The 21,527-nt window shown below is 48.4% G+C and overlaps 2 protein-coding genes across 4 annotated transcripts in view; one reads left to right on the forward strand and one right to left on the reverse strand.

Moving 5' to 3' along the window:
• LOC101068486 (Down syndrome cell adhesion molecule-like protein 1 homolog) overlaps positions 1–9,219 on the forward strand; it is a 39,291-nt gene extending 30,072 nt beyond the window's left edge. Inside the window, exons 20-33 of the mRNA XM_011611655.2 lie at positions 748–887; positions 2,509–2,662; positions 3,248–3,365; positions 3,435–3,598; positions 3,686–3,784; positions 3,989–4,177; positions 4,277–4,564; positions 4,632–4,787; positions 5,106–5,136; positions 5,217–5,335; positions 5,428–5,580; positions 5,652–5,852; positions 5,931–6,239; positions 6,542–9,219. Of these exons, the coding sequence (XP_011609957.2) occupies positions 748–887; positions 2,509–2,662; positions 3,248–3,365; positions 3,435–3,598; positions 3,686–3,784; positions 3,989–4,177; positions 4,277–4,564; positions 4,632–4,787; positions 5,106–5,136; positions 5,217–5,335; positions 5,428–5,580; positions 5,652–5,852; positions 5,931–6,239; positions 6,542–6,975 (2,555 nt within the window). The 3' untranslated portion in view covers positions 6,976–9,219. The remainder of the gene's footprint in view (positions 1–747; positions 888–2,508; positions 2,663–3,247; positions 3,366–3,434; positions 3,599–3,685; positions 3,785–3,988; positions 4,178–4,276; positions 4,565–4,631; positions 4,788–5,105; positions 5,137–5,216; positions 5,336–5,427; positions 5,581–5,651; positions 5,853–5,930; positions 6,240–6,541) is intronic.
• Positions 9,220–10,726: 1,507 nt separating this feature from the next.
• Positions 10,727–20,982, reverse strand: arhgap35b (Rho GTPase activating protein 35b). Of its 3 annotated transcripts, none has more exons than XM_011611506.2 (7): positions 20,806–20,982; positions 14,756–18,667; positions 14,341–14,482; positions 14,011–14,088; positions 13,689–13,820; positions 13,376–13,481; positions 10,727–13,283 (listed from the first exon to the last, which is right to left on the reverse strand). In XM_011611506.2, the coding sequence occupies exons 2-7, from the start codon at positions 18,473–18,475 to the stop codon at positions 12,872–12,874; spliced, it is 4,590 nt and encodes a 1,529-aa protein (XP_011609808.2). In that variant the 5' UTR covers positions 18,476–18,667; positions 20,806–20,982; the 3' UTR covers positions 10,727–12,871. The 3 variants fall into 3 exon arrangements, with proteins under 3 accessions (XP_011609808.2, XP_011609806.2, XP_011609807.2); XM_011611504.2 differs by having other exon boundaries at positions 20,312–20,982; XM_011611505.2 differs by lacking the exon at positions 20,806–20,982 and adding an exon at positions 20,134–20,278.
• Positions 20,983–21,527: the final 545 nt, after the last annotated feature.

A 21,527-nucleotide genomic window follows, 5' to 3' on the forward strand; every position in this document is an offset into this window, starting at 1 on the left:
ATGTGACAAAAGGATTACTTAAGACGCTTCAAGAGGGGTTTTTTGTGACCTGCAGCCAAAAATTACAGATTTTATAGGAGCTTTAAAATATTGTGAGAACAAGAGACCATAGCGAGAGTTTCTTTTTTCACAAAATTTATTTCTTTTTCCTTAAATTCCTTATGTGAGTTCAGCAAACGATTGTTTTCATCAGCTCAAATTTGCGGTCAAATCCCCAGACAGAAATCTGAAGCAAAAATTGTCGCTTCCTTCCAGCTGTGCTGCTGGTGCAGCTTTTAGGAGTCGGTGTTCCCTGAGATCAGCTTGTAATTATTGTCGCGATTGCACCATCACAGATTTGTCACGCCAACGCGTTATTGACCGCGCCGCTATTCTGAAGGCCTCTCGCACCTGTAATGAGGGTATTACGTCCGGTCTGAGGCTGAAGTGGCGAGCGGAGGATCAGACGCTGGCGTCTAATCTGTTTGTGGGCCTGCGAGTTAAGAGAATGTTGGGTGTCACAGAGTCAGAAGTGCTGATCAGTCTCTGCCTCAACATATGTCACCCGCATCCACGCAAAGGGACTTCTTCCAAGTCCTCACAGAGCGGCTTAGTGCGGGATAAATCTATCAATCTCCAAACCAGTCTGCTCACTTTAACAGCCATCCAACACCCAACATGCTCACACACACACACACACACACACACACACACACACTGAGCATGCCTTCTCTGCTGATGCTGATGTTTCTGTGCTTTTCCTTTTAGTCCCTGGACCCCCAGCTGGTATCAAGGCAGTTCCCTCCTCTCCCAGCAGCGTGGTTGTCTCCTGGCTGCCTCCCCATAAGCCCAACGGTATCATCCGCAAGTACACCATCTACTGCTCCAGTCCAGGGTCCGGGCAGCCGGTGGGTTCCCTCTCATATATCGGTGACTCATAAACTGGAAATATTCCAGTAGATTGAGAAGCAAGTATGCCAGTGTAATAAAAATGTGCCAGTGGAAATAAATCTTTGGTAACCACTATTATTAATTAAATCCACACGTGTGTGTGCGCGTGTGTGTGTGTGCGTGTGTGTGTGTGTGTGTGTGTGTGTGTGCGCGTGCATCTCTTTCACTGCATTTGCACCATCGCTTTATTTCCTGCCCTCCCAGATGAACAGATGAGGTTGTCTTGGCAACGTGATGAGACGTAGATATGCAAATGAAGCAGAGAACAAGCTCACACATGCACACTGCCGCATAAGGAACACACGCAGACACACACACAGACACACACCCTCCACACTTTCACATTTTGTAATTATACGTGTATTTGTGGCATTTCGGCTGTGGTTAGGCTGTGTGCTCCGAGTGAAATGCGATATCAGGATAGAAGCTCACTTTCTTATTATTCACAAATTCTCTTCCCTCTCCGTGCATGAGTGCCATTTAAATGAGCATGGGCGAGGGAGGGGAGAGGGAGGGAGGGAGGGATGGAGCAGGGGAGGGGGACTGGAGGTTGATAGAGAGAAAGAGAAACACCATTAGAGGTGGGGAAAGACCAAGGGGAAATGAGAGAAAAAGAGAGAGACGAAAAAGGAGGAGGAAGTGTGTGTGTGCGTGTGTGTGTGTGTGTGTGTGGGGGGGGGGGGGGGGTGCAGGCTGGGAGGAGCAGGGGAGGGTATCAGTCACATCGAGATGAGAGTGCTTTTGTCCATCTTTTCATTATCTCCCTGTATCACTCCCTGGATCACCACAACACCACCGCTATGCCGGAGGAATTTTCAAACGCACCCCCAACACGCGCACAAACACACCTCCCTCCCTCCCTCCCTCCCTCCCTCCATCCTCTCGTCTTCACTGAACTAGACAGAGAGGGATTGAGGAAAAGAGGGGGAAGCAAATGGTGAAAGGGCTGAGGATGAACATGGAGAGATGAACAGATTAGAACTGAGGAGCCAGTTTGTTTTCGTCTGCATGTTGGCGAGTGTGTGTTACTGTCTGCAGCTGGATGTTTCAGTCATCCTTACAAAAATAGTTTAACCCAATTTCACAAAATCCCCCTTAAGAAGAAATCTTTAACCATTCTAAATGACTTGACTTTTTAAGATGGATGGCACAATGTGCTGTCTGTCCTTTTCATTTAAGTTGATAAAGAAACAAGTTGTTTAAAAAAAAAATAGATTATATTTCCAGCATGATCTGATAGTAAAATAAGAGTGTATCTTATTTTTTTGTATTAAACAATAAAAACAGTTTTCCTACTGTTGATTCACACCCAAACGAATGTGCAAAAGGCAACATGTGGCTCAACAGAAACCAAATTTCATAAAGATGCTCAAGTAAATCACCATCGATCACCGCCGTCAGCTTTACCACTGTTACAGTCAAGACAGGAGCAGGATTATTTAATCGGTCTATTTAAGTCTGACAGACGTCAACGTGTTCCCTTCCTCCACCAATCCTCAATCACTGCCCGTTATGATCCACATGGCGTCGCTCAGTTATCAGTTTGCTATAATGTGACATTTGTGCCCTTTGTCCCAGGCGCCCAGTGAGTATGAAGCCAACCCGGAGATGCTCTTCTATCGTATCACGCACCTTTCCCGGGGTAAACAGTACCACATCTGGGCAGCAGCCGTGACAACGGCAGGCAAAGGCAACTTCAGCTCAAAGGTCACAGTGGAGCCTGCTGGGAAAGGTGGGTCAGGAGAAGACTGAAGGGATCTCAGGAAAGGTTATGAGGCAAATTGCTCTAAAGCTCTAGAAAATTTCAACAGAGATCACTTACGTGGCCGTCTCGCCTTCCGGCCCCGTCCACTCCTTCTGTTATTGATTGACAGCTGTAGTATCGATTGAGCCGCAGCTTTGTTGCAAGAATTGCTGTTGTTAATTATGTGGTGATGAACAGGGCCTATCCAGTAAAATGACCCTTTGGGAGAGAGGTGGAAGGAAAGAATCAATAGAGGGGAGGATCTATGGAGAAAAGATAGACTGGAGGATGAGAAGGGAGGGGCTGTTGAAAACTATAGGCTGTGGATTTTACCCTTCTGAGCAGTGAAGAAACATCCCGTCAGGATGTTGAAGCTGAAGCCGTTTTTACATTTTTTTTAGATCATTTATCCATATAAATCTACTCAAAATGCCCAAGAGCCAACAAAAGCCACCTCATTAGTTGTCTTCTTTGCCTCAGCCGTTGTGAATTTATTCTGAAGTTCATTAAATAGATTAAATAGAAACGCTTTGTATACTTGTGTTTTAACTCGTTTAAAAACCTTCTGTGCAGTCCCTGCTAAAATCCTGTCCTTTGGTGGGACGGTGACCACTCCGTGGATGAAGGAAGTACGTCTACCCTGCAGCTCAGTGGGAGAACCAGCTCCCACAATAAAATGGACCAAAGACAGGTATATTTCTCTAGAATAAAAAGATTGTGGAATCATAATAGAAGCTGTAACCGGTCCCTTCTTATTCAGTGAGGATTCTGCTACACCGGTGACATCTGACAGCCAGAGGCAGGTTTTATCCAATGGAACCCTGGTCCTACGATCTGTCAAAGCAGAGGATTCTGGGTACTACACATGCACTGCCACCAACACTCTGGGCTTTGATACTATCATAGTCAATCTGGTGGTTCAAGGTAAGATAACTAAAAATGTATTTTCAAGAATATCCCATGAATTACCTCGACTCTGCTGCTCAATCACGCTGTATGTCTGTATGACAGTTCCTCCTGATCAGCCCCGACTGACCGTCTCCACCACCTCAACTTCCTCCATCACCTTGGCATGGATCCCTGGAGACAATGGCGGAAGCTCCATCAGAGGTACGGCCATGAAAAGTCTTCTTGTGTCCAGAGAAACCCTGAAGACCTTGCAACTTTCAGCAAGTATTTCATTAATGTTTGCGTCGAAATGCTGAAACTACAGACAAAAGGGGGTGTTTGTTGCCCTCTGGTGTTAGAAACGTGTAACTGCATCACTTTTAATTCCCTAAAACACAGGCGATTGATGAAAAACTGTTCTTGCAGGATTTGTGCTGCAATATTCAGTGGACAACACTGAGGAATGGAGAGATGTGTTCATCAGCTCCACTGAAAGGTCCTTTAAGTTGGACAATCTGCGCTGTGGGACCTGGTATAAGGTCAAATTGGCTGCCAAAAACAGCGTGGGCTCAGGACGCATCAGTGAAATTATTGAGGCCAAGACCCATGGAAGAGGTGAGGAGGGAGTCGCGAACTTATGGGTTCTCAGAAACTGACAAAAGCAGCATTTCTTTAATGTATCTGTTATTTATCCCGCGTGTTTCTCCTCTACAGAACCGGTGTTCAATAAGGATCAGCCGCTTCTCACCCACATCAACTCCACTCATGCAGGCCTCAACCTGCAGGGCTGGACTAGCGGCGGCTGCCCCATCACCGACCTGATGCTGGACTTCAGGCCTAAAGGTACCTGGGCCTGGCAGAGCCTCAAGGCCAACTCCACCACACAGCTCTTCCTCAGTGAGCTGCGTGAGGCCACCTGGTACGAGCTGAAAATGAAGGCCTGCAACAGCGCGGGCTGTGGCAACCAGAGTTCCCAGTTTGCTACTACTGACTACGATGGCAGTAAGTGTGTCTGTCGCATTTCTCTTCAGTTTAGTTTTTTCCTACACCGACTCCCATGTCTCTGCAGGTACAATACCTCCCATCAAGTCAGCTCGAGGAGAAGGCGACGACGTGAAAAAGCTGTTTTCCATCGGCTCTCCCGTCATCCTGGTGACTCTCGGCGTCGCGTTGCTGTTTATCATCCGCAAGAAGCGTAAGGAGAAGAGGCTTAAACGGCTGAGAGGTGAGAGAAGCCCCCCAGCAACAGCTTTAAATCATTCAGCCCCTGTGATGGCAACGGCCGACACATTTAATGTGATCATTGTGAACGGATGAACTCAACTCCCCCAAAATTGTTAGCGTTTGGCGCGAGTGTAGACTTAAATTCAAAATAAAACACATTTTGTTAGGGTTTGAAGGATATTCAGGTGAACAAAAAAACCAAAAAGCATTTGTGGACAACTGAACGATGTGGTGATCGTGTATGGTGGATTTCTGTAATAAAGAATGACGTAATCGCCGCAGCCAACTCAAACCTAATCAAGGCATCGCTCTCTTATAGATGCTAAGAGCCTCGCTGAGATGCTCATCAGGTAAGAGCCTCTGTCATAGCCTACATTTACCTTTCAGTGTTAGAGCAGACATCAGACATGTCATTTCCACCTGTGTGCAGCAAGAACAATCGCAGCATAGACACTCCAGTCAAAGGGCCCCCTCAGGGGCCAAGGCTCCACATTGACATCCCCCGTGTTCAGCTACTCATTGAGGACAAGGAGGGCATCAAGCAGATCGGTATGGTCCGGCCTTCCACGGCAACATATGAGTAGCTTATATGAGGGAGTAAATGTTGTTTATGTTGTTATTTATGTCTTGGCCGTGACCAGGAGAAGACAAGGCGGCAGTTCCAGTCACAGACACAGAATTTACTCAATCTGTGAATCCGCAAAACTTCTGCACGGGCGTTTCGCTGCACCACCAGGCCCTGATCCAGAACTCAGGGCCGCTGATCGACATGTCAGACATACGTCCTGGGACAAGTGAGTTATTCCCTGCAGATAAAGGTCAAACGCTGTTTGAGGATGTTTCTGATCACTGCGACCCCTCTCAGATCCCGTGTCCAGGAAGAGCATAAAATCTGCGCACAGCTCCAGGAACAGATACTCCAGCCAGTGGACGCTGAGTCGCCCCAGCGTGAGCCAGTCCACGGCCTCGGCCAGGACCCTGACCTCCGACTGGAGGACGATGGGCTCTCACGGCATCACCGCCACAGAGAGCGACAGCTACAGCGCCAGTCTCTCACAGGACACGGGTGAGTTCATCCCATCACGCATTAAAAAACGACCCCAAAAAGGCACGCGAGTGAGATCAGGCCGCTCCTTTTATCCAGACAAGGGTCGCAACAGCATGGTGTCGACAGAGAGCGCCTCCTCCACCTACGAGGAGCTGGCGCGGGCCTACGAGCACGCCAAGCTGGAGGAGCACCTGCAGCACGCCAAGTTCACCATCACGGAGTGCTTCATCTCCGACAGCTCTTCCGACCAAATGACCACTGGTACCAACGACCCGGCAGACAGCATGACGTCCCTCAGCACGCCGTCGGAGCCGGGCATCTGCCGCTTCACCGCCTCGCCGCCGAAACCGCAGGACTACGACCGCGGGAAGAACGTGGCCGTACCCATTCCCCACCGCGCCAAGAGTAAGTAGAGCAGAGGAGAGTCACGCAGGGGCTGCGGTGGGCTTTTTGTTACCGTCACCAACTCATTTTAAAATAATAAATAAAGAAGAGGAGAGAAAAATCATATATTTATATTAACTGTGATGTATTGTGCCAGAGGTAGACAACCCAGTCCTACAAGTTTCCACCTGGTTAGACAACAACGCGGCCCGGCTGTTGGGTTGTCTACCTCTGATTTACACTATGAAACACAGGTCCTCACTGTCAGGGCGCCAATTGAAAAGAATCTTTTTTAATTAAAAGAAATGTCGCATGTCTCACAGGTGAGTTCTGCAACCTGCCCCTCTACATGAAGACGGACCCGTTCTTCCGCAAGCAAGGGGAGCTGCACGACCCCTGCCCGGCGGTGCCGCCGCGGGAAGCCTCCATCCGCAGCCTGACGCAGCGGGCGTACCACACCCAGGGCCGCCACAAGACTCTAGACTCTGCCAAGCAGCAGGCCCTGACGCTGGGCCATTCTGGGCTGAGCAGCCTGGGCTCCAGCTCAGGCACCGCCACCTTGCCCCAGAGGACTCTCACCATGCCCAGCTCCAACGCTGCAGCCACGGCTTCCACTTCCAGCACGAGCAGCAACCCCACCAACAGCAACAAGGTGGGGGGCTCCAGAGACTCGCTGCTTGAGAGCAGCTCCTCAGCGCTGGGGAGGCTGCAGAAACAGAGCGTGGGGGCCTACTCCAAGTCATACACACTGGTGTAGTTAAGTCTGGAGCACAGGCCTGCTGTGCTGACCCACTCCTCCGCCAGCCCAGCTCTGGTACCCATCACTCTGGGCCAGAACAGGGTCGCAAGCGTCTGTCTTTAAAGCTAACCGATGGCGAACCGCCCAGCGCTCCGTCTAATATCCCCGGGAACGGCGTTGTCCCGGACAGAACCCCAGATAGCCCTACGTTTCGCGTTCATCTGGGACTGAATTACTAACTCCGACTAACAGTTCCGACCGGCTGCTGCTCAGCTCTGCTCAGATCTCACGGAGAACCTCACAGCGACGAAGCAGGAAGCATTTGGACTGGTCATCTTTGATTTAGGTGCGACGGCTCCACGTTTTCGACGATGAAGACGACGATAGCCAGGATGAAGCTGGTTTCTCATGCACACGTGTACTGTCCTCCACGAGTATTATTGTCAATATGCAGGACTTACAGTTGAATTCCCCCCGTTCCTCTATTGTACGTATCTTTTAACCCCCTCATGTGTCTCTAAAAGCCCCAAATTAACAAATTCTCTCTAAATTCTAAAAGGAATCACTCAGATTCACTTTTGTGGACAAAAGTGACCGCATTAATGTTTCCGCTCATCGGTATCACTCTCTGGTTAAACAACATCCAATCAATTCATGGCAAGCTATGATTTCCCATTAAAATAGAGAATATTTGGTATTATAAAGAATTTACATATATATTTCTATGTAGGTATATTATTGACATTTAAGTGAAATTATGACAAAGTATAAAGCGTATCTGCTACAGCGGCGTGGTGGTATATACAGCAATTTAATGCTCATGTCACATTTAAGAATGAGACAATCGCTCAATCACTCAATTAAAAAAAAGAACGTTTAAAAACATGGACTAGTGAAAGTTAAATGATAGCGTATACTGTATATGGGATGACGTGTATGTTTCTGTATGTAGAGCGAGAGCAGAGTGTTGTGGCGAGAGGGGGAAAGCGAGACGTGCTTTGGGTCTGGAGCGGCCGGCTGGCTGGGTGACAGGGTTCTCAGCCCCGTCACAGGTGTTCAGCTCCTCTCAAAGGCCAGCGGTTGCTTTAAAATAGAACCGCGGCGCCTGCCCGACCTCCCAGCCGGCCCCGGCGTCGCGCTCCGGCCGATCTTCGCTCTCCCAAGAGGTGGACGGTTCGCAGGAGGGGCCCCCAGGTCGAGAAGGCGAGCGAAGTCAGATACTTTAACACTGAGCGAAGTTACATGTCAGGGAGTTTTGACATTTTAAATAGTTGCTGTTGCCCTGTCTGAAGTACTGTACATGTCCCGCCCCCGTTATCTCCATGACCCTCCATCTTGCTCTATTGTACATTCACACAAGAACCTATTGGAATGCCTGGTGAAAGCATCTTATAGCGTTTTGTGGTTTGTTGTTTTGGGTTGTTGTTTTTTTCCGTTTGCATCGATTCTGTTTGTTTGAGGGAGGGGTACCTGTCAGTCTGATATTGATATATAAGATCCGACTTTCATTCAAAATTCCGACAGATTTTTCTGGTCCCGGGGTCGGACAGAAGGTCTGCGGCCTTAAAACCAGCCGAGTGAAATCAGGGACCGGCGCTCTTTGGGTCACACAAATTTAGACAGTAGTGTAAATACAGTGCTGGAGGTGGTCTGTAAACCCCAAATCATTCGGGCTCCCGTCCTTTTCCTGCGTTCGGATGAAACGGAGTCAAAATTCATCACCCCAAACACGCCAGATCTGCCATCCTTCATTTGTGTGGTTTATAGATTTAAGTCTTGTACATAAAACACAGTTTTTTATGAAGAGCTATTTTCATCAGAATAAATCAGGGGACACATCAGGGTCAAATGCCCCACGTTCACAATTGAACCCGTATCAAAAGAATGAAATATTTTCCTTCTGAAATGGGCAAAACAAATTTTCTTTCCCTTTATGTTTTTGATACCAATCTTTTGAATTTTTAAATTCTTTTTTTAAAGGTCTTTTGATGTTGTCATTTGTCCCATTTACTTTTTTTTTTAACCATTATTTTGTATTCTGTTGCTCCTAAAAAGATTGCATGCTTGCTAAAAGGGAAAATTGAAGGGAAAAAATTTTAAAAAACCGAGGAAAAAAAAGTGGAGGGTATCCTCCGTCCAACATTTGTTTGAGTTGCTTGTTACAGCAATTGCTTGTGTTCAAAGGTACATTTTCTATGAAAAGAAAGCAAAAACTAAAAAGATCATTCTAACACCTTGTGCAATAAAGCTATCTTTCATATGCCATGGCTTCTGTTAATCTCAACCACAGCCACAACAATAATAAAGATAAATAAAGGCGATAGCCGACAGGGAGGGTGGTAGTCGAGACCTACCTCACCCAAAATATACTAATGAGGTCTTTTTGTGTGTAATCTCACTAACAATCAAGTGGGACACATCAACACATCATGATGCCTCAGTGTGTTATTTAGGTGGATAAGATTCAGATACACACACACACACACACATATATATATATGAAAATAAATGAAAAACAAACCTAGTGATGAGTGGGGCAAATAACTAACGCTATATACTATATACTGTATACATTTGGGAAAAGGACATTCTTGAAATCCAGAAATCCAGACCCACAAGGACCATCGTTTGCTTTTGTATTTAGGTGCTGCTGAAACCAAACAGGGTCTGTTGGCCGGCCTGTAGGATGCAGCTCGTAATTCTGGCTCAAAGTGAAAATGCTCTTGGACTCTTCTTTCACTTCACTGCTGCGGGCTATTTCCGTTTGTTTTCAAAGGTCACCTGTCTTGAAATAAAGAGCCTCGTGTCAAAGGCTGCGACCAGATTTCACCTCATCTTCAGGCCAAAATAGTTCAATTGTTTGCACACTGTACATCTCCAGAGGGGGGCTATAGCTGTAGATACATTGAAAGAAAAAGAGAAAACAAGTGTTTTCTCCATGAATGATAGCAAAAAAGGTTAAAAAATTTGAACATTTGCTTGTTTCTGGTTGTTCTTGGTTACTGTAAAAATGTTTTGTAGCCCCCCATATTGATATTTTACGATTATTTCTTGTGAATAGCTTTTTAACACGAGGTTTAAAAAAGAAACGGTCCTTTAACATGTAATTGTCTACACAATAAAAGAACTCACTTTTTTTAAAAGTCCCCTAAGCCATGCATCCAAATGGCCACTGGGTGGCGACATAACACCAGAAACCAGCAATCCCTCAGCACGGGTTAAAAGATACTGTGACGACAGTATTGGACCAAAAGAGGGTAGTCAGTCATGACGGATATGCTGTGAATAATTGATGCACTTCAGAGTCACCTGCACTATTGCGTGAATGCTCCAGCTAGTGGCTGCTGCAGTAGAGATCCAACAGATCTGAACAAAATTCTGTTCTTCTGTTCATTAGGACACATCATGGAACTTGAGGCCAAAAAATGCGTGTGCTTAAGACAAGATTTAGGCCACATTCTGATCATCTTTTGGGAGCAGCCGTTACACATCCATGCCTCGTTTACTCACTAAAAGTGTCCATCAGGATAATAACTAAACCTCACCGCGTATTCCGTGGTGGAAAATGTGAATAATAATAGTGGGTCTAATATTTTGGCAGATGACAGCAGTGTGCAACAAGGCTTTTCAAACAACTATCAAAACCCTCAAAACTGGAACCAGAAAAATGACTCTTGATTTTCTACATTTCCTGACTCCCCCGCACCAATATCGATATAGTTAAAAAAAAAAAAAAAGCCACACATATTAAACACAAGCAAGCAGAGGGTGGTTTTACAAGATTTAATTTATTAACTATTATACAGTTCACATAAGGCCTTCATCTTCAAACACGTTTCTCAGTCAAACAAATTCCATGGTTTTTCTCTTGGTGCACAGTACACAAGTGTTCACGCTTCACCTATTTGACTCCGTCTTGTTCCTGTAATCATTTCATATTTTAAACCAGGAAGAGGTTTTATTCCTCCCCCTCTGTGTGTTTCATTCTTCTTTTTTTCCTCTTTATTTTTTTTAAATCATGCACTAAACTTGTGGCCTTCACAAAAAAAAAATGTAAAAATGGACTTTCAATTATTGAAATACACACTAAAAATGTCTTCTACCATTGACTAAAGGGTGCTGTTACCCAACACACAAATAAACAACCATTACAGAGTAGTACGCACTCAGTTTTCGCTCACTGGTCGGCACGACGGCCGAGGTTCGTGTTGGAAGTCAAGTGACGGACAAAGAACATATTCTCCCATTAATCTCGTGGTGGTTGGGCAGCCGCTCGGATGGTTACATGCCCATCTTTTAGTTCCGCCTTACAGCTCAGAACAGCTTGACATGCGGTCCGCTGCGTCCGATGAGCACGTAAACATCACCGACATCCAACAGTGTTTCCAAAAGTACCAGCAAGTGATGACCCCAGTTAATGCTACAACCACTGACCTAAATCACCTGGCCGTTGTTCTTGCACCCCAGAACCCAGTAAAATCCAGAAGTTCCATGTGTGAAGGAGGTTTTCAGTGCTTTCTGACACAATTTTAAATCATCACGTCTTCATCAACAGTGCTACCACTGAACATGTGCTGCTTGCTTTCCATGAAGAGGGAGGACAACATGTCCGCTCAAAGCCGACTGAGCAGAGGGGGCGAACGGCCAGTTGCTTCCAGAACGTGTTCCCAAAAATGAATCTTCTAGCAGTCATTGTAATTGCAGAGCAGGACTAGAAGCAACAGTGCGACAAGAATACCAAACCTTCAGAGTTAAAGGTTCTTCACGTTGGATGAATACAAAGAGCCTGGGCTGATAGACAGCAACAACACATCCAGCAACCGATTGTGTTTCAAGCGTTTGGTTTCCATGGTCACCAGACGGTGATGCGGAGTGGTGTTATGAGGAGGACACACATTCAAAAATGGATAAATTTCTCCTTCACTTGATGAAAGGCAAGGTCCTCTCCCACATTATATAAATCCAACCTTCCCTAAACGCCAGCCTAAAACTCACACCTCTGGATCAAATTGTGTTTTTCCAAAAAAAGAAAATCAAGGAAAAGGTCTTGTTTCACAAGCCTGCACTGACGCCGCCACTAAAAAAAAATATATAGCAACAATTTCTCGATGTGGCATTTCTTCTAAAGTAACACTACGCTATCAAAAAAGTGCTTCAAATAAATCTGTGGATACAAAAGCAATGCTCGATGTAAACAAAGTTTGATCTGCCAGAGCTCTGTAGAGGCAATGGGTATGGCTGTCGGAGCGGTGTCATTAAAAACACTTACCAAAACAGTATGTCGACAACAACGATAACGCACCCTTTTCCGAGGGTAAAACATAGAGATCATTAAAGTGCATCCCTGGATGTGAAGCCCACCCCAACCCCATGCTGACCCTCTCAAGTAGAGCTGCTGAGAGAAACCCCCACGACAGACCTAAGATCGCCGCCGGAGGACCAACAGTCTAAAAATCCAGTGGCAGAACTTTCATGAGGCAAGAAAAAAAAAATTAAAATGACCTAAAAGAAAAAAGAAAAAAACCACAATCTATGCAGCTAAAAGCACGGTGGCCGTGAATCAGCTCTTCCAGCTGGGCTTGGCGCTCTCCATTTTGTGGTAGTGAAGGATTTAGTGGTTGGAGTTAACAGCGAGGCGACCTCTGACCCCCCCACTTCGGCCTTGATGTGCAATCCAGATGAAGAGTCAATGATAATGACGGCCTGGACCGATGCGCCCTAACAACAGGTGGGAGAGATTTCTCCGACGCTTTCGCTCTCCCCCCCGGTTTGATAATCTGTCCGTGACCAAAACTGTAGTGTGCAAGTCCACTTTTTTGTTGTCAGTATGTGTGTGTGTGCGTGCGTGTGTGTGTGTGGTCGTGTTGGTGATAAGGTCCAGCATCATCATGGGCACACGCGGCTTCACCGTCTCTCACAGTGTCTCTTGTTCGGCAGGGGAATGGTGGGAGTGGGGGTGCTGATGGAGGGGGGGGAGCAGCGACTGCAGGGGGGACTGGGGCGTGGTGGGCGGGGACTGCTGCAGGGGGCTGAAGTGTACGGTGGTGTGGGGAGGAGAGGAGCGGTAGCAAGAGTAGGCGGAGCTCCCGCCGAGGGTGGTGGTGGGCGAGGCGGGGAGGCCCGCCAGGCCGGTGGGGGAGTCGAGGAGGGGCTGGTTGTAGAAGAAGAATGCACACTGGTGTATGAAGGTCTCGATGATTGTCTGGTAGGTGCGCGTAGCGGTCAGGGCATCCATAGTGGTGAAGTCTGGCCTCATGAGGGTGGGCCAGAAACAGATGGAAAGATTTTCACTGGTCATCAAGTTCAGCCTGCTCAGCTGACTCACCCTGGGGAGGGCAAACACACACAAATTCAGCCCCACGTTAGGATGCCTTCCACTGGAGACCCGCAAATAGACGCATTTACACAGAGAACTCACTTGTGCAAGTGGCTGAGTACATATCTGAAGACTTCATAATTCTCCCTGGGGAACCTCCTCAGGACGTCCTTCATGGAGTATAACCTCTGTTCTCTGTCATTGATTTCTGCACACACATCAAAATTGCCATTAAATGTAAGAACCCCCCCATTAAATGCAACACTTTGATATATTCTCTTTCTGTGCTACCAGGTTATTCAAGTTATTCATTCTTTCGCGGGTCAGCTTTAACACTCCCTGCCTTGATGTTTGCTAAAGAAACAAGCTTTAATGTTCCGGCCAAGACCCTCCCAGCCCAGCGGTGTTTGCTTACTGAAAGCATCCAACAGGTCCACCTGCAGAGCGCAAGGCACCAGAGGCTCAGGCAGCTCAGCGAAGAAGCTTTTGAGGGCTCCCGCCACAGTGTTTATGGAGAAGTCTTTCTCCACCAGGTCTAATCCGTGGTCTGCGCGGCGAGAGCGACAGCGTGCAAGAGATCAGAGAAAAATAAACCCATTAGCGATCGCTATCATCCTGGTCAAGCCGTCAGCGGCACGTCACGCTCCTTTGATGAATCACCGTTTATGCTCTGATGAGACAAGCGGCGTAATTACACGTCAAACTGCTGCTTCAAACGAGTCTGATGAGCGACTCACCCTGCTCAAACTGCCTCTGCATGCTCTCCATCTCCGATTTGTTGCCACTTACGCGGTACAAACCCTCCGTATTCAGACCTGATAGGGGGGAGGAAAACACAGCAGAAAAAACAAGGGGGGGGGGGGGGGGGGGGGGGGGTGAAGTAGGAGCACAGTGGGAAACACAAGCAGAGCACAAACACTTCATTAGCCCCATTGCAGACAGGCATGACAATACAGGTGCTAGCAGCCTGTGCGGGTGTACTCAAAGGGATGCAGCCATTCCAGAGACGCGGCGATATACGTGGTAAAAACCCACGGAAAGTATTTCATAAAAATGCAACAACTCACCCGTTGTCTCAATGAAACGGACACACTTCTCAATGAATACTGGAATAGGCCTGTCTGGAGATACGACATTCACAAGGGGGACCCCAAAGTAGCTGCTCTCTGGTGGCTTGGGAATAGCTGGACGGGGCTTTGGTCTTGTTTTCTGATATAAAAGAGACAAACAGAGGTTATTTGCAGCCCTCAGCCACAAGCCTGACGGCCAAGACGCAGCTATAGTCCAGCCTTGCTTAATGAATAACGATTTCTCTAAGCTATTAGCTGTAAAAGCACCATTATACTAATAAGATATACTTCCATAAACGTACTTCAGAGCAGTCAACAATCAATTAAGTTCTGAATGAACTATAGACAAAATACTCTTCAGCATCGTCCAGAATAGAAAATAGAAAAAAGGAGGCAAGTTATTGATTTTTACCTTGGCTGTTCGCCGCAAGCTCTTCAGAATGTTCCTTTTTTTAGGATCTTCACTCTCCTCATTAACAAGACTTTCGCTTTTCAGGGTCCCGAAGTCATCTTCCTTGGACTTCGGCAGAGCGCCCATCTCGTCGTCGCTGCCTATGAAGCTCGTGCGAAAGCTGCTGAACTTGCCGAGCCGTTTGGAGCGGTCCCGGTACAGGCGGGGCTTCACCCCCACCGCCGAGAACTTCCTCCGCCGCTCCAGCGAGCTGCTGTCCGCTTCGCTGTCAGAGCCGTTGCCGTTCGAGTGCATCCTGTTGGAGTTGCGGATGGTGATGATTTTGCCCTGGGTGCTGTCGTGAGGCACCGAGTAGATGATTTCTTCGTTGCTGGGGCGGGGTTTTGAAACGGCGTCAATGGGTTCGGCGTAGTCGGAGGGATCGTAGCCCACGTCCCCGCCAGGAACCCAGGTGACAGCAGAGGGCAGGGAGCGGCGGTGGCCCAGAGTATCGATGTACGGGTTGCGGCTCATCTTGCGGAAATCGAAAGTGACGCCCGGTTTGACTCTCAAATGCGGGGGCATTTTGTTGTTGAGCTTGTTCTCAAAGTCCCTGATGTCAGAGATTACGGAGATGTCGCTGGAATCCAGGTCAGGTAGGTTGTAGCCCACGCTGTGAGAAGTTAGCGTTCCATCGTAGTACGGCGGCGACGGCTCCACATCATCCTCTGAATCCAGGAACATGGTTACGGGACTGGGCGAGCTGCAGCGCGGCGAGTACACGTTTTCATTGGTGCAGGCTTCAGCCACGTTATCGTACATGTGCGTGGCCTCCACGATGTTGCGCTTCTCCACCACTTCCATCAGGAAGGAATGGAACATTTCTATCCTGTGCAGGCCTCCCACCACGCCGCCGGAGCCGCACACCAACGTATTGAATCGACCTTCAATCTCGTGGGCTAGCTCCTCCCCCTGGATCAGCTGCTCGCAGGCATAGTCGCTGTCTGTGAGCTCTGCCTGGCTGTCTCCCACTGCCAACAGCTGGACAGGAATGATGTCCTGAACCTCACACAAGAAGGCACACAGGGTCTCCAGGGAGGATTTTCGGGAGACCGAGTACACGGCTATGTACCCGTGTACTAACCTGCTCTTCCGCAAAGTGAAGGAGGCGTGGTACGACAGAAGAGAAAGCTCAATGGCCAGTTTGTGGCCACCGACTGTTTGCTCCAGCAATACAGAAGTGCCGCTATTAGGCATGGGCCTGCAGTGCTGGGACAGTAGGAAAGGGGACAGGAGCTGCTCAATGTCATAGGCGTCGCCGCACATTAAGCACATGACGATGCGAAGGTCCGCCTCCGGGACGGGCTGATGAGGAGAGTCTCGAAGCCCTGCGGGTTCAGGAAGGAGAGGAGGGGAGCTGCTACTGAAGGACGTGCTTCTCCTGGTGTCCAGAAGGCCCCGCAGCACTTGGTTGATCTGGGACTCATTGACGTTATGGCCGTAGCCCACACCGGGGGAGGCGGGGTCTAAAAAGCTACACTGTAATCTCCTTGCGACCTGCTGTCCCTGTGTTATGAGGTTTAAGGCGGTTTCTCCTCCTATATCAACATATGATCCTACGCCTCGTTTGGTGACTAAAAGCAGAGACGTTGGCAACTGCGCCAGATGACTATCTCTACGACCCAGAGTCGATTCTCGGAGTCTCTCGAGGCTTTCAACCACATAAGAGAGGGACTCCTTTGAATTATACAGACACAGACATCCGTGAGGTGTGAAAGTGGGGGTGTGGAAGGAATTCACCGGAAGACGTACATTCCCCTCTATGGGCCGTAACGTCAGTTCATACATCTTCCCATCCAGCACATACCAGTCATCGTTTGTGCACAGAGCCCTGATCTCATTTGCAAATTCTCTCGCCAGTCCATCTTTTCCCAGTATGACCAGGTTAATCCGGTCAGCCTTTGTGTCCCCAAAATGGGCTTTAACATCCAAAAAGGGGTACGACATTGGGAAACGGGAGACTAAGGTTTGTTCGATCTTGGAGTCGACGCAGTGAGGGCTGTTCGGGCACGTCTCCTTGGTTGGGTGGTAAACAAAGTGGATATGCTTCAATACCAGAGCGTCTCTCTCAGCTGGAAGTCTCTGCAGTGCTTTGAACCGCTGCTCCTCCCCCAGAACCTCCTGAATGGCCCCCATTTTCTCCTTGCTGGGCTTAGCATCGACCTCCAGCTCATAAAAAAGCTCCGAGTACTCCAGGAGGAGCTCTTGGAAGTCTTCCTTAGCACGGTCAATGGTCTCCTTCTGGTGGCGGTTGTACAGGTCCAAGTACTCGGTCTCCTCGAGCCACTGGTAGAATTCCTCGTTCATGATGAAGCTGCGGGCCTCCTCCCACGGTTTACCGGGAGTGACAAAGGGGGAGGAGGCCAGCTTCTGTTTAAACTCCAGCCTCATCTCTGCCCGTCTGCACTCGTTGCGCAGGTGCTCCAGGTGAGCATTGAAGATGTCCTCCGCCTCAGCGGTTTCCAGCAGGTCTGAAGGGATTCGCTCATCCTCCATGTTGTCGATGTGAGACGTGTCCTCCCAGGGCGAGTCCTCCAGGACAACGAACCAGTGGGCAAAGTGCTGCTTGGATTCCAACACCTTCTGCACCCCGGACCAGCTCAGCTGATCGATCTCATCCAAGTCAGGCACCAGAGAACTAAGTGCTAAAGGAAGAGTGCTTAGATATATTTTGCGACGCCGCTCAATATGCTCCTGCTTCAGACGGTAGACATGCTGCTGGAAAAGCTTCTTACATTTCGCGGTTCCCTCTAAGAACACGTATTCTTTGTACTCTGGGGAGGTGTTCATGCGTCGGCTGGTGTTTAACCACGTCTCATTGTGATTCTTAACGATACGGTTGATGAGCCATTCGTAGCGATCCTTTGCGGAGGCTATTTGCTGACTCTGGAGCTTCAGAGCTTCAAAATAGGGAATAATCTTGGGCTTGCCCCTGCTTTTATCAATAAGCTGAACCAAAGTGACAAAAGCGAGGTCCACGTTTATGTTTGAGCGCGCCGAGGTCTCCACTACGGGCAGACTCTTTTTAGTGATGGCGAACGTATGCGAATCTTTGATGTAACGTTCGACCCCCTCATCGCACTTGGTGAGCACCAGCACGATGGGCTTCTTGGTTTTGCTGAGCTGGCCGTACAGATTGGTGACGAACTTGAGCTGATCGTCGAAGTTGCGGTTCATGCCCCGGCTGACGTCGATGCACAGCAGGAAGCCGTCGACTTGCAGCTTGCCCTCCGGCATTTGTTTCTGCTCAAAGTCCTGCTCCAGGCCCAGCTGATCCGTGCAGAAGTACATGAGCTTCTCCGCAGAGGCCAGCTTGGTGGCAGCCGCTCGTTTGATGTACGGCTGCATGGCGGTGCTACGGTGCGGCTGAAAGGTCTGGTCGTCGATGAATTCAGTTTGCTCAACGACGTGCATCCTGCACTCTTGCCCCTCCTCCAGAACCCGCGACACCTCCCCCCAGAAGAGAAAGTGATCATTGTTAACCACTCGACCCCCAAAGTCACTAGTGCTCAACACTGACGTGTGGTCCAAGTAGAAGTCATCAGCGCTGGGGCGCACGAACCGATTGCACAGGCAGGACTTGCCCACCCCGCATTGACCCTTCTCCTTCTCTGTTCCTGACAATCCCACCACAATGAGGTTGTAAATGGGCGACCGGGCATCTTGCTTTTTCGCCATCATAATCTGCCAACTGTCATCCTGCCGTAGGTAGGCACTGCAGAAAGGGTTTCACTTGATTTCTTTGTGTCCATAAAGTTGATCCTCCGTGGGGGATCAGATTTTACTTTCTTTTGTTTTCTTCGCAGGGCTTTAAAGGACAGCAGCAGTGACAGGGGCTAAACTCTTTCAGTCACTCCTTAGATCAGCTGGATCCTGCAAGAAAGAAAAGAAAAATCAGCCACACTGGCTAACAGATTTTAAAATATCTATATTTAGAGTGTTGGAAGGAAGGAAATGTCAAATATTTCTCTTAAATTACGAGAAACCACTTCACTTCAACACGTCGCATTTCAACACATCGGCTCGTAAAGAGCTCCACTTCTTCCTTTTCCAGAGTGCAGGGTGTCACATGGACAAAATGGACCCTCGCCGTTGGATGTCAAAGTCACCACCGACACTTCTCTGACCATTAATCCAAATTTCAGCCCCGGCACCTGAACGCTGCATTGGGCCGAGCTGCTTTCCGTCATTGTGCAACATCACTGCTTTCACATCACAGGCGTGCACCGACCATTCCTGTCATTTTAACGGTCTAAGTGAGAGATAAGGGAGCCACTCACACCATCCAACACAAAATACCTTTCAGTTTATCTGCAAGTAGCAAACGCTTGAAAAAAAAAAAACTGGTTTATTATTATTCTGCATTCATTGGAGTTTATTTTCCATTTTGTAAGACTCAGCACTTTGGTGTTATCTTCAAATTATAACAGCCAGTGCAAAACATTCAATAATCTGCTCAGCACAAAAGGAGAGTAAGAAAGCAGCAAATATTTGCACGGTGTGAGATTTCAATCTTCCCGAGCTGCATCTAAAAGGAGCCGGCCTCAGTTGTTGCATGAACCATATGGGAAATGTTGGGAGTGGTGCTCTCAGAATGACAGTGTCAGCTGATGAGTGAGTTGAGTGACAGGCATGGAGATGACTTTTACACAATCTGCAGAGGCCAGGAAAATAAAATAGCCCCAGAATAACCCAACAGACCCTGAGCTCAATCTGAGCCTTCACATTGTTAATATTAACACTTGTGTTCAGCCCTCACGAATGCGCCCATTGTTGATGATTCGGAGCATCTCAGAGTCAGAATTGCTGAATTTCACTTCTCCGCCACATGATTCAGACATCGGCCAGAAATTCAGGACTGTGGGCTCGTCTGTCTCATGGAGCGACCACGCAGTCCAAACAAACACCCTCCAACAGGGTCACAAGCAACCACGGGCAGTCCACAGCGCTCAGCTGAGCTAGGCCTGACCACCCAACCCGACGCACAAGTTCCATTATGGAAAAACAACTCATGGAATCATCAAAACACAGTTTTCAAACCCGCCGCCGAAGAATAGCTTTTACATAACGCAGTTTCTTAGATCAGATTTAGCACGCCTGTGCGTTTTGCAAAGGATTAGGAGCCAACATGGGCGCAGAGGGGCTGCTGACCACGCCAGGCCTGCTGCCGTCTACATAATGGAACTGCGGGGCTTAAATCTTGTGATTGCCTCCTTTCACCGCGCCGACAGACGGTGTCTGGGGGCATTTTATTCCGCCCGCTGTCCAGAGAGCAGCAGCGGGCAGCCTCGCCGGGTGATCGCCCGTAAACCGGGCTGGGGAGCATGGAGGGTACATACCAGCGCATTTCTCCCTTTCTCCTCATGCATCTGTCAGGCCAGCTCTTGCCGCAGCCCTCACCGCCTGATGTGCATAATCACAAAGGCGCACAGGAGCAGACACGCCGCCTCGATTCCCAGATAACGCCGATGATACTACAGATTGCGCGGCGGTGACCGGAATTTACAATGCATTTACCATGCCTGCGTCCTCCTTTAGCATCACCGCTTTCGCTGCAATGAAACACGGGAGAGGTAGAAATAAATATTCCATGTGCTCGAACAATCCGGCGCTGTCCACACAAAGCTTCTTCTTTTTTTTTTTTTCCTTCAGAGAAATTCAGGCGCGTTTAAAAAAAAGAAAAAAGAATCTGCTCAGCCGTCTCCTTCACCACGTTGCTTTTGCAATAATTATTCTGTCCATTGTTGTGGCCACATAACGCAGGGCCGGCGTCGCGCACGCCAGACAACGGCGACTTTAGCAGCGATCGCGTTTGGCCTCAAATATGTTCCGAGCGCGACCGAAAACGTCCATGTGCTGCTCGGTTCGGGAGCAGATTGCGTGCGCGAAAGTGGTACTTCTGCCAGCTTTCCGATAATGGCGGCGGCCCTCCTCCCCGGACCTAGTTCTCCTCTTCTTTTCTTTGGGAAAAGGGAGCTGTGGAGACAGAAGCAGCGGAGAGAGGGACTCACCCAGCGGCGCCCTCACACAACTGCAGCAGGTCGGCGGGCGCGCTGCTGCGAGCACCAGCCTGCTGCATACGCGCCGCTCCTCACTCGCGGCCAGCCTCGCTTTTCCTTTCTATTTAACAACCAGACATTGCACATTCCCTCCTGCATACAGCCGCCGCACTCTGTGTCACTTTATGGGGAAAATGCGCACTCAAATATACAATTAATGTGGCTGCGCTTGTTGGTGACGCTACGCGCTGATAAGCTACGATTCTGCCATAACATTAATTAAAAAGTCAGATTATAAACATTTAAGATAGAAGTCTGCAGTGTGGGTTTTTAGTGGATTCAGGGATGGGCTCACCTGCGCAGAATATATCAGTCTAAACTGAAATGATTAAGGACAAGCCAACCTGACTTGGGTTTGGACTGCAGACATGCAAGGGAACATGCAAACTTCACAAAGGAGCTCTTGAGTGTTGAATTATAAGAACCAAGAATTTCCAAGGATTTTGGACCAAAGTGCATCTCATTTATCCTCTTGTTTGACGGGTGTTTTGCAGGTTGTTTTTTACATGCCATGTTGCACCAGTCCACACTTCTCAGCCTCATTCATCACCTCCCTTCTTCAGTCACGTCTTTAAAAATGTCAGAAACAGAGGGGTCAACTTGTAAAAGGCCGTGCCAGGAGATGACTGTTTCTCTCAACGGGTGCGTGGATGAAGTGAGGATCGTCTCCCAGA

This window comes from Takifugu rubripes, chromosome 15 (genome assembly GCF_901000725.2).
Source record: "Takifugu rubripes chromosome 15, fTakRub1.2, whole genome shotgun sequence".
Lineage (NCBI taxonomy): Eukaryota > Metazoa > Chordata > Actinopteri > Tetraodontiformes > Tetraodontidae > Takifugu > Takifugu rubripes.